At 42.4% G+C, this 12,613-nt stretch overlaps 1 protein-coding gene across 4 annotated transcripts in view; it reads left to right on the top strand.

The window, feature by feature from the left end:
• Nucleotides 1-12,613, top strand: part of LOC128892049 (serine/threonine-protein kinase NLK) — a 187,570-nt gene that overhangs the window by 3,133 nt on the left and 171,824 nt on the right. For all 4 annotated transcript variants that reach the window (XR_008460998.1, XR_008460999.1, XM_054152119.1 and 1 more), the window contains exon 2: nt 84-400. Coding sequence is in view for 2 of the 4 variants with exons in the window: in XM_054152119.1 (XP_054008094.1) it covers nt 123-400 (278 nt within the window). In the remaining 2 variants the exon portion in view is untranslated. The remainder of the gene's footprint in view (nt 1-83; nt 401-12,613) is intronic.

Here is a 12,613-nt window from a genome sequence, read left to right as displayed (position 1 = left end):
CATCTCGGATCGATATTTTGTTTGTCATTTTACCTATTTTCGAATCGGTTTTTCTCACGAGAATCGAACATCCCTATTTGTAGGTTGAGGAGGGTGGCCCGTAGGACGAGAGGAGAGCTTTGATGGCAGTAGTTGGGCCCAGCCGGCACTCGCGGGTGTCCATGAGCGTGTCTATGTCGCTGATGCAGGGGGGTGGGGCGGGGGCGACGGGGGGCGGCGGGACAACGGGGGCCCACCCGGGGCAAGCGGTCCTCGCTGCGGCGGCCGCGGCAGCGGCTGCGGCCCAAGCACCCCCCACCTACTACCACCCCGCCGCTCCTGCGCCCCCGCCGCCGCCGCCGGCCCAGGATCCCGTTCAGCCCGACAGACCCATCGGATATGGTGCCTTCGGCGTCGTCTGGTGAGTAATTGCACACTCGACGATATTGTTGTTTATTTACGACCGGTGCATTATCCACAAGGCCCAAAGTTCAGGTCTTAAATCGACTAAAAATGACAATTTGTTCGTTTTCTCGTCTTCGTAAAATTTTTTAAGAACTTTTTTATTAAGTTAAAGTGATCTTTTTACCACCCAAAGAACACGTTCTTTTTTTTCAAACTTGCAGTAATTTCACATTTCACCATTTTTGCGGGTTTTTCTTAGCTCACATGAAAGGAAAATGTATGAAAATGAAAATTTTTTTTGGTATTTTTTTTTATGTCAAACCAAAATTACGTCCTGCATCTTTCCCGCCGATACGAGGTCTTAATTGTGAGGTGCTCTACAAATGTGAGTCACAGTCGACTCAATTTGAATATTTCTTGTCGAAAAAAATGTCTACAGACTACTCAAATATGTATGAAAATAGGATAAAGAGTTCGATAGAATTAATTATTTTTTTCCATCCTAAAAAAATTCACGAAAAACCGCTTTTTTTAGACCTCCTAATTCAGGATATCCCTTAAGTATTTTTCTAATGCGTATATTTTCGAGATATAATTAATGTTTGTTATTGAAATTTTTTTTTTTTACATATAAAGGGACGTTCAAAGAAGAAAATTTGACAGTGTAGATTTAATTTAAATGTACACATATATAGATGTAGTAGTCGCAAGGAAAGGATTCGGTCAAAACGGTGGGATACGTGGAGCCCTTGAAAAACATCAGAAAATTTGTTGCTTTAGTAGATACGTAAAATGTGTATGAACCTCAATTTCCAAAAAAAAAAATTGTTAATTGCAAAAATGGCGGCAAAAAACATGAAAATGAACGATATATGTCGGCCGTTATTTTCCAGTAACTTTATGCTATAATAATGATTCATTAAGAATCGAGGTTCGTAAGCATATAAAGCATAAGCATCTATATATGTATACATTCAAATTAAATTTACACTGTCAGATGTTCTTCTTTGAACGTTCCTTTATATGTACAAAAAAGTTTCAATAACAAAAATTAATTATACCTGGAAATTATATGCATCAGAAAAATACATTAGCTGGACCAGACTCACTCCTTAAATTTTGTTATGGCATTTTTGATTCTATTTAATTTTTGGGCCTTACGAAGCTTTAATGCACCTCTGTCGTCAATCGAGCTTTTTTTTTATATGGATAGAGTATTCTTGAATCTAATCGTATCAATCACTGTAATTGTTGTACATTTTTCATTTAATCAAACGATTGCACTTACGACGAACGTGTTATTAGTGATTATAACAAACTCATACCTTACGTGATTCTACATTCTATATCGCTTGGTATATCATAATGATTAGAGTTGAACTACTGTAAGAATACATTTTTATGTATTACTTCAAATATTGTATACAAACATGTTCCGTGAATTCTCGCATTCGCGAGTATCGGGACCCCTTTTATTGACAAACAAATCATCGCCTCTAGCCATTCTGACGACTTGCAAAAAATTGTTACTACAAGAAGTGTACATTTGAATGTTATCCATCGGGTGTCCTGTTTCGATGCTATATCAAACTTTTGTTTTGAATAGTTATTCCCCGTATATTTATTGTACCCACTTCAGAAACAAATGCACGGAAGTTTTACAGATTTTCGTACCGGACAATCGTGTACCGTATAGAAAGAGTAATTCGATTTCTACCTTGTCAGACGTCACAAATTATTCAAATTTTCCAAAGTTCGCTGGTAACTACCACTTCGGATCGGTCTCTGGTCGAAACAATTATTGCCGTTGCGGGCAATCGCGGTAATCGAATTTTCTAAACATTTTAATTCCTGAAACGGTCGACCAATTAACACCACTTTCCAACGCTCGCAACACGCCAAACAACAGCTCTCCGGATTCGTTTGAGAGTAAACGCACTTTCCATCTTAGCTTGCGCATAAATCGCTGCCATTTTCCAGCCGCGAGTAATTTGTGAGTTCGATAAGCAGCGGTATAAATCTCTGCTCCTACCACCCACAACCCCCTTGCTTCATCCCCTAACTCTTTTTGCCGCGTGCATCCTACGGTGTGCACGGTGTAGTTTCTTGCACCGTGCCACGAATAGGATGACGTATTGTCGCGCGAAGTTGTTTTCTTGATTTATGTACCTTTAAGTAGCACACGGTGAGCCATTAACGTTTTTATCGTCGACCAGGAGTCGTTACGCAAACAAAAACTTTGCATTCACGTTTGATCTGCTTTTAATTTTTGAAACAAATTTTTTAATTAATCAGAATTTTTTAATTATCCTCCGTGTTCCCCTCGAACCAGTTGAACTGTTAACGTTCGGGAGCTTCTTGGTGCGGTTTTGGGACATTATCGGTGACGGTCGTTCCCTGGTATTCGACAAATTACCTTCGTATTCGATTCCCAAGAATTCTGCAGCGTCACCGCAGAATTATGGCCACTCGTTCCGCCTCATTAGTTCCAGACTGGTTTTCGATACGCGAAAAATTCCGTTTAAGCGCTGTGCAATTACAGAAACATGAAATTTTTAATCGCCCTTGTATTCTACGCGGTGTAAACTGCGTTAATCTGGTAATTGCCACATCGAGCGCATAAAACGATAGCTTTAGTCTACTTTTATTCCGTTAACACAGCTGCGAGCAGTTCTCAATCCATTAAGTACCCGTGTTATTATTTAAATATGGTAAAATAATTTCTGTTAGATCTAATTTATTTATTTTATCGCAACGTATAGAAAGTACCGGCCAATTTTTAAAAGGAGCACGAGCTCACTTAACGTCCACTTTATTATCGAGTACGCGGTGAGTTTTCCTTATTTTATTTTTTTAATTCCCACGCGGTTAGTTTGCGTTTCGGTAAACACACGGCGTTTTGGCAAGCTTAATTCTTTCGCAAATACCGCTGGCACCGGAGTTTCTGTTTACGCCCGAAGAGTTTGCTTCCCGTTGTCAAGAGTACCCACCGTTAACACGCACTGCTTTAAACGCTTTACCAGCCATGCGTTATTTGGTCCACTTCGATTTTTTTTTCTCCCCACCTACCGTAACAAAAATATTGTCATCCGGGAAACTTTCTACATTTATTTTGTGACATTGCTCGCTGGCCGTTTAAAAAAAAAATCCGAGACTCGAGACCTTTCCTTATCCTTTTGAACAACTTTTCATTCGTTATTTACGTATAAAATATATTCAACGAACACGATAATTTAATCCTATTTCAGCAGAACCCACTCATTCGATTCGTCTAGAAAGTCTTCGTGTTTTTGAAATGGCGTGTTCACGAGATATTTTACGCGTAGCCTTTGTCGAGGGGAAAATTGCACAGGAGGTTTAGTAGGCACAATGGGAACTGCACGGTTTCTTTTGTTTCCGCTACCATCGGTCTACCTGACGAACAGAGGCATTAAGTAGAAACTACCTGGTCGGTTCGGTGAATTTTCATAGGGATTGTAGGGCATCGTATTAAATGACGGTAATTTAAGGACGAGGCAATAATCCTGATATGACCTGTGCCAGGTGTAATTACCGTTACTTTACCTGGACCTTGGCGCACTTTTAGTTCACCGTTGATCTAGGGGCACTTGTTCGTCAAAATTTATCAGCTGAACAATTCGGTACATTTACTTTTAGATAATACATAAACGTTCGACTTTTCGTAAAAAATCCTCTGAAAGAGAAATTTACAAACACGATATACAGAATGTCAATTAAGCCCTTTCTCTTCCACGGAAGACGGACAAAGTAGATGAGATAGCGCGAGGGTAACTGCGGAGCTCTAACTCGGACGTAAGACCGTGAAATATTAGGGGCTGCGATTTTCCCCAGCGACTAACAATCAGCACATTTCCATGGCCGTTCAACTCCGTGAAAGAACTACTAATATCCAACCGTTGGCGGAACGGTTGGCCCGACTGAAAAGGGCGAGAGACGGAGAAATTTTGCGTATTTGGCGGCGAGATCGCGACGTCGAACCGGGAAATTTTCATCCCCTGCACCGAACGAAAAGGAACAAAAGGGAACGCCTCGGCGATCGTTGATTCCGCCACGAGAATCCAAATATCGCTCGCGATTCCGTCCTCGGAGCGGCGAAAACATTTACACGCGTCACACGTGCCACGCTGGGAACAGAACGGTTCTCATTTCTACGTTTATCGAAACGATATCCACCGCGTGTCGATTCTCGACTATCGCCTGACTAATCGCGATCAGATCCCGAGTATCGCCGTTTGATGCGTCGCGTGGTAGGAAAAGGCCGACTCGTCTCGCGCGTCTGGTTTATTAATTAACCTGTGGATTTCCGATTGCCTCGTTCCATCGGAACTGTAACCTACGAGTATTTGGATCGAGACGCGTACTTTGGTGATATTCGAAGAAGGATAAATAAGTTTGAGTTTGAGGTTAAATTTTATATCGTTGACTGTTTTTACTCTGTCCATTTTTACTTCAAACTGAAACTTCATTCCAGATTTAAAATTAAACTCGATTAGGAACGGAGTTTCGAGCTTGGCTCATCCTTCCATCTTGAACAGAACTTTTTCATCTCTACAGTTCTCATTCCCCCATCCACTCTTTAATTTTCTTCTATCGCTATCGCACCAAAAATACGGAGATCAACTTTCTCATCTTTAAATTTCTCATTTCCCCTGCTTCAATTCTCTTTCTCTACTAATGTCTGTATCCTCTTCAAACAAAAATCCTGAGCTCCACTCATTCCCAACTTCTCCCCCTTTTATAGCGGGAATTTCGCGTTCAGTTCTCTTATCTTCTTCCGTTCGTTTGTCCTCCTTTGTTCGCTTATCCTCTTCAATTCCTAGCTTCGCGGTACGGGCTCTCCTCGTTGCGGTTCCCTTCTCCGCACACGCGTCCACCACGCGCTTATGATATGCACGTGTATGCATGTGCGCGCGGAGTGCAAGGTCCTAGCATTGACTCCGGACACGCCATTGGAGTAAATTGCACAAGCGGCTCTCGTTCACCGACTTCGCTTCTAGCCGCGCGGATTCGTTCTCGTTTCGATGTGTGCCTACGCGTATCGAGGCGTATTCCGCGACCGATTAATCCTCTGCCCGCGACATTGAAATTTCGATCGTGCACCGAGTAACAACTCCTGCGAACGCCTCCAACAATGGAGGACGTTGGGATGTCTCGCGGTTACGGCTCTAATGTCTTCCTTTCGATTCGTCCGTTATGCCATCCTTGATACTCGGATCCTTGAGGATCGAGTGCTCGGTGGTTAAGTTATCGATGCTTAAATGCTTGGTGCTCAGTTGTTTGATGTTCAGATCCTTGATACCTAAGTGCTTCCTACTCATATGCTTGATACTCGAATCCTTGAGGATCAAGTGCTCGGTGGTTAAGTTATCGATGCTTAAACGCTTGGTGCTCAGTTGTTTGATGTTCAGATCCTTGATACCTAAGTGCTTCCTACTCATATGCTTGGTGCTCACGTGCTTGGTGCCCAAGTGCTTTATGCTCAAATCCTTAGTTTTCAAGCCCTGGCACTCGAGTACTTTCTGCGTAAGTTCTGAATATTCCAAGCCTTTGTACTCGAGTGTTTGGTGCCCAAATGGATTCTGCTCAAATCCTTAGTGTTCCAAGCCCTGGCACTCGAGTGCTTTCTGCTCAAGTCTTTAGTGTTTGAAACCTTTGTACTTAAGTGCTCGATGACCAAATGTTTGGTGCTCAAATCCTTCGTGCCAAAGCGTTTGTTACTCAAATCCTGATACTAGCGTGCTTTGTACTAAAATCCTCGGTATCAAAGTGTTCGTTGCCTCAATTATTCAGTGTCCAAATCCTGGGTGTCCGAAGCTGTTCGTACCGAAAATCCTAGTGTTTCACGGCCCCATTACCCACGCTTTACCATATTCATGTTCGCACTTCGATACAAGCGTCGCTCGTGACCCGCTATTGACTCGCCTGTTGATTTCTCGTAACAGCGGCGGCGACGGAAGGAGACGACGATAAAACGTCGATAAAGAATCCTCCCGTTCTGCGCGTTTCGCTTAAACTCGACGCATATTCATCGAGAGCGCCACGAAAACACTCGGGGCCTCGTTTAACAACCACTCACGGGCTAATTTTATTTTCGCGTCGTGGTACACTTGCCTCGAACATCGCGAACATCTCGATGTTACCGATCCTTTCCTCGAACGATCGTTAAACCGATTCAAGCTCGTGTTAGAATGTTAGTTGCGCGTTTATGTTCTTATTTAGAATAATAAATGGTTCAGTCGAGCGGGCGCCCCCCTTTTGGAATTAATGGAACTTTATATTCCAGCCTGGGTGGATACCTAAGCGAATACGTGTTTTAAAAGTACAATGCGAGGCCTTTATCTCCTTATGGCTCTCGCAAGGCCTGGTATCTCATTAACGTCATTTCTATCTAACTTACGTAGGGTGATAAACTCCGAGGCGCGTATTGATTAAGTACTAGAATCGTACAACATTAACAGAGTACTTCAACCACATCACCCCTTACATGGATGTTAATAACGATAAGTCATTCGGTGTAAACATAATATTAACATTCATTAAGCTGCATTTAAAAGCATCGTATACAGGGTGGGTCTTCCAAGCTTCCAAGCTATGATTGGAGCCGATAAAAAGACGAATTCAAACGGGCTTCGCAAGACCTTCCGAAGAGTTACAATTTATATAATTTTAATTATTTTATTTTTTCAATCCTACCTGTTGTTGTTTTTAAATTTTTCTCTGAAAAAGTGCTCCAAGCTCGTTGAAAAATTCCACGCAAATTGCCTGGAATTAAATAATTAAAAAAGAGTTAGCTCGCCAACGGTTCATATAGCCTATTCAGCGTTCCCGTGTATAGCGAGTCTCTCACGACTGCAATTTACTCGGTTCGATCGCATGAAACTATACGCGATAAATTGCAGAGCGGGTACACGTGGCACGTTTCCCTGTAATACACGGAAACGACGCATCGAGTACACGTGCAGAGAAATATGCGTGCGTCATCGGCTGCAAAACGGCCCGTTTTGGCACGCTAGACCGTTTTCTCCTATTAGTCGAGTCACTCCAGACCAAAATAAACAGAATACCACGGAAAAACTCTTGCTAGGCTCGTTTTTGTACGCGTACTTGTATCTGGTCTCACAGTTATATAGTGGATGATTTTATATAAGTCCAAAGCGATGTAATATATCAGTTTTTTATTGCAAAAGTACGTGCAAAGACTCCAAGTATGTGCAATCTATCGTTTTCCGAAGATATCTGGAAAACTATCGCGTTTACCGTAAAAGTAGCCGCTATCGAAAGTGGAGATAAGGAAATTCTCTAAAAAAAAAAAACGGTGCGATATAAATTTTTCGTCTAGTCGATAGTTTGCGCGTAACATGACGCGAAACCTTCGATGTTTGGTCCAAAATGAAGTCTTTTTTCGAGAATTTATTCCAAGAGAACGAGTACAAGTCCCAGCTTTTCCTTTCCACGCGATATTTATATGTATGTTAAAGATTAAAAGAGTTATTGTTTAGTGGTGTATACGTGCGCGCTAAAAATGGCCTAGCCTGTGTTTGTCACAGGGCCATTTTTAAGAAATTCAGTCGGTGTCTCGGCGATCCGAGGTTTAAATATAAATACATCAAAATTTCCTCGTCGTTTCTACAACTAAAAAAAAATGTTCACCACCCTCAAGATACATGTAAACACTGTGTAAAAGAAAAAGTCAGAAGTCGCGCTCGTTTTCTCGGAATTAATTCATAAAAACTACCCTTGATCCTCTTAACCAAATTCGCGACTACACCCCTGCAGAATCAGTCGGATCGCACGAATCCATTCTCCGATTCGCGGGAAATGAACTTTCATTCCTCGAAAGCAAACTATCCCCTCGTATTTACAACTAGCGGCTTTCGTTGGATGTATTCGCTGGAATCGCTCGCCGTGAAAGTCCATCGTGAAAATTGAACAACTGGGAGCCGCGGTAGCTTCCCCGCGAAGATCTCGTTTCTATTAGCGATTCAGCAGCGGAGGAGGTCCTCGAGGGGGGTTGTCGGTGGGCGTAGCCCTCGACTGGTTCCCCAGACATAAGTTATTCCCTTGATGTCAGCGGCTTCGACGCAGATGCCTTTTCCCCACGCGCAAACGACGAGGGAGTCGCGCTAGCGTGAACGCTGGATAAGAGCAGACGGCGAACCGCTTTGTCCGTGGGCCAGAGATGGGCACCATTTTATTCAAACTACGGATAACGAATGAAACAAACATGTGGCGACGTATCGACGTTATTCCACACAGAGCGAGTCGAAGCATAGAAAAGTGGCGTATTTGATTATTTTCAAAGTTGAAATAGTCGATTACAATTTATTTCGTCGAGCTTGCATTCAGCTCCAAAATTGTACAACAGTACCTCACGCAAACGGGATTACTGTAGTTTAGATGGAGATGCATTAGTTAGAATATTATATATCGTATCAGAATCTATTTTTCCACTCAACTCCATTTTCATCGTACTCTGTTTATATTTCTCGAATCCCATCCCAGTATCGTCTCTTTTCTTGAGAAGCTGCCCGTACCCAAATTTCACCGAAACAGACCTGTACTAGAATTCATTCGATTAATTCTCGCGCCCGAGGCAGATACCAACCTCGAGATTAACTTCCACAAGAGGCAGAAGAAAGCCTCTGTCCCCGAAACTCCAACGCGTTGGTCCCGTCTCGTTCGACGTGACGTAAAAGAATCGTCGGTCGAAGAACAAGAGGCAGCGACGATACGCGTTGCGACACGACGACGAAAGTCTCCCAATAAGGCGTTCTTTCTTCAAACGCGGCGCTTTTCCATCCTCTCACAGCCTCGAGACAGCTGTCTCGACGGAGTCGTCTACGAATGCGATCACTTAACCCTTTCCCCGTGAATCGAATGAATTTTCTTGGAAAATTAATCTGGATTCCGAGCTCGGGGAGCGTTGGAGTCGAGACCAGGAAATGGACACTCGATGAAAGCAGATTATTCAGATTCCGCTTCGAACGTCTTGTCTCGATTACAAATTCAAATGAAGTTAACGCGACGCGTCCGACGTTTATGGAGTTCAGCTGTCTCTCCGTTCTGGTCCACAAAATCCACTCGAAAGCAGATTTCGAAGAGAGGACGATCGAAATCGGAGGTGGACGCGTTTTATTCGAACAGTAGGTCACGAATAAAGACGCTTAAATTTATCCGGGAGGTTTATTCGTACCGTATTCGTATCCGGAGGTGAATTCGTACATTTATCCGTTTGGCCTGGAGTTGAATTTTCTTTGATACACGTTGCAATTTTTACCGAACGAATTAGGAATCGTGGGTTATCTTTTATTTGTTATTCGAATAATCGTCTTCGATTCCTCACCCACAGTTTATATCGACGAATACAATTTTGCCCGTCTCCGGTTGAAACTCGAAAGAGTTGAGATTCGTATGAACAGATTTTCAAGCTGAACATGAATTTTCTACTTTTTCAACTACGATACTGTTAAGGGAGTTGTAAGCATTCACTTCCGGGCATTTGAGTGACAAACATAAATGATATGTTATTCCTGCGATTCGTGGCTGATCTCTCGGCGGTGTTAAGCTAACACGATTGCGTGCTTCGCGATGTAATCCTCTTAAACCGATTTCCACTGGCGCAACAATCTGCGAGAGACGAATATACGCGTTGAAACGAACGAGACGGGTTCTTTGGCACGCGAAAAAAAGGGCTGGCATCTAATCTAATCCCTCAGCGTTATTCTTATTTAACGCGCTGGGTCATTCGCGAGCAAATATTTTTTCCTCGTTTCTTTTTCCTTTATTCGAGTCGAGCTTCTTCTCTGCTATTCGCGAGAGTAATGTTTTTCCTTCGAGGGTGAAGGAACTGAATCTCCCCTTGGAAGTATACATGCTTTCACATTAATATTTTTCTGCAGATCACTGTGTTACAATTTGTGCAATTACTTTAGTAGAAATAATGTTGAATTTCATTTAGAATTTTTATTTCCAGAACGAGTTAGTTTTTAATTGAGAGAGCGTCTAGGTCTCCTTTTTTGAACGTCTGTGAAATTTTGTGTTCAAAGTTGAAAGGATTAAAGTAGATGAGTGGGAATACAAATTTTAATTAATGAACTTTATCTACATTTAACGTGGATCAAAAGTAAAGGTCGAAACACTCTGAAACAACCTAATTGACACGTTCTGGATATTTTAGACGTAGCATCTACGACGATAAGGAACAACAAAAATATTTACGAGCTTTATTATTTAAATTTTAACTAGAAGGAACTTGTACTTTGTCTCGATGCCCTCGAGGGAAGGCTGCAGTAGCGAAACGCTTTAAAGAAAACGTGATCGGTAATTAGTTGTCGCATCGCATCGGCATATCAAAGTTTAACAAAGGATTCAATTTTTCGAAATAACAAATCGCGCGACACTCGTGCATTCACGGGCGTGTGTGCCAGGCTAAAAGGCGGTCGTGTAACAATAGGTGAAAATGTGGCTTTCACATTTTTCCCCGTGTCCCCGAGTGCTCGTGGGTGGTCCCCTCGACGTTTCTACGCCCCCACTCGTTCGTTATTAATGCCCCCTTTCCGAATAAACACCGCCTTTTTGTCATTTAAATGCGGTTACTCGATGCCGGGTTTCCGGTGTCGCGCTATTGTCGCCGCTTACGCGTTCAGGATTGTCGATCGTCCCGATTCAAAGAAACGGAAAGCGTGCTTTTTATTTCCCCGCCTTTTCTTTTTTTCGTTTTAAACAGAAGAGTCGACGATGCTCATTTAATCAAAAGTCAAACAAAAGAAGCAATTAGCGGTTGAGACACGCTATAGGATTTTTTCAGATCTTTTTCCCGATCTTGCGCGTATCAAAGATAAACGTCGATATGATAGTAGATTTCTTAGCGTTGTCGAGCAATGGTTCGACTTTGATCGACGTTTATTGCGTAAACGTTGTAGCCGTCGGCGAGTGAAAGAGTTTTGTAGAGAATCTATACAAGTTGTATACATAAGTTTGAAGTAGAATTAATTGAATTGGATACTGTAGCACTCGAGCTTAGAATTATATGATGGTATTCATATAGTTTAATTAAAACTGATTTATTTTAATATATATTTTTCCATCGGAAGATCGCAAGCTGAATTTTTATTGTACAGGACTCGTTGAACCCGTGTACAAACTCGATATTATTCCAACAAGAACCATTTCCATATCCCGAGCACGGTAATCTCTAATTACACGTCTGGATAATCGAGAGTAGGTTTATCAGCGACTATGTAATGGGGAGTTCGGATAATCGGGGCTGTAGCGTATAACAAATCGAGGTATTCCTGTTCCAAGTACCCTGTACATTATTCCAACGGTTTTCTGCACGTGCGTTTGTAAATCTGGGTTGACTCGTTAAAATTTCGTTCTAACTAATGATTCTGTTTCCCTGGCGTTTCCTGTTTGTTGGAAATTTGCCTAGATTTTCCAGCGTTTTCCAAATAAAATACGAATTTTATATAAAATTCTCAAGATCGCGAGAAAATGTCTCGCATATCGATTTCTTCAAATAAAGAAAGAACCGTAGGTGACTGGATGCGTATACGAGGCTAATCGAATCGAGAAGTGGATATCGATCACTCGGTATCTGCGTCATAGGCGATATCCACGTGTCATTTAAAGGTGAATCGAATATATTATGCAACGTGCAGCACCGTGGGACTGGTACGCATCCTTCATATAAACGGGACGCTCGTATACGCAATCTGGTCACGATTCCTCCTTATCTCGGAATGCTGTGGTTGTCATGGCGACCCCCATCTCCGCTATTGCGTCCCTGGCACTACCCGCCCTTTGAGACCGCTGACGAGTCGTATCCATTTCCCGCGCTTTTTTTTTTTTTTTTTACACGACATTCCCGCCGCTTGTAGCGTCCGTGGGGTCGTTAGTCTGGAATACAAATTTTCTAGCGATGCTCCTCTGAAACGCTCTTGTTTTCACCGGCAGAGAACAAGGACCATGAAAGTTTGGTGCTTGGTGGCCAAAACCTTGATGCCTGAGGGCTTACAATCCAAGTCTTTGGTGGTCAAGCGTCTTCTTCTCATGTTTATAGTATTCGAATTCTTGGTGCTCAAAGCTTTGATATCCAAAGTACTTCCTGCTCGTATGCTTGGAGCAAAAGTGCTTACTGTTTATATGCTTGGAGGTCAAGTGTTTGGTGCCCATATCCTTAGTATCCAAGCATGGCGCCCAAGTGATA

The sequence above is a fragment of the Hylaeus anthracinus genome, unplaced genomic scaffold (genome assembly GCF_026225885.1).
Source record: "Hylaeus anthracinus isolate JK02 unplaced genomic scaffold, UHH_iyHylAnth1.0_haploid 12002, whole genome shotgun sequence".
In the NCBI taxonomy this organism is placed as follows: domain Eukaryota; kingdom Metazoa; phylum Arthropoda; class Insecta; order Hymenoptera; family Colletidae; genus Hylaeus; species Hylaeus anthracinus.
The sequence above is the reverse complement of the archived record's forward strand: the minus strand, read 5'-3'. Positions and strand labels throughout refer to the sequence as shown.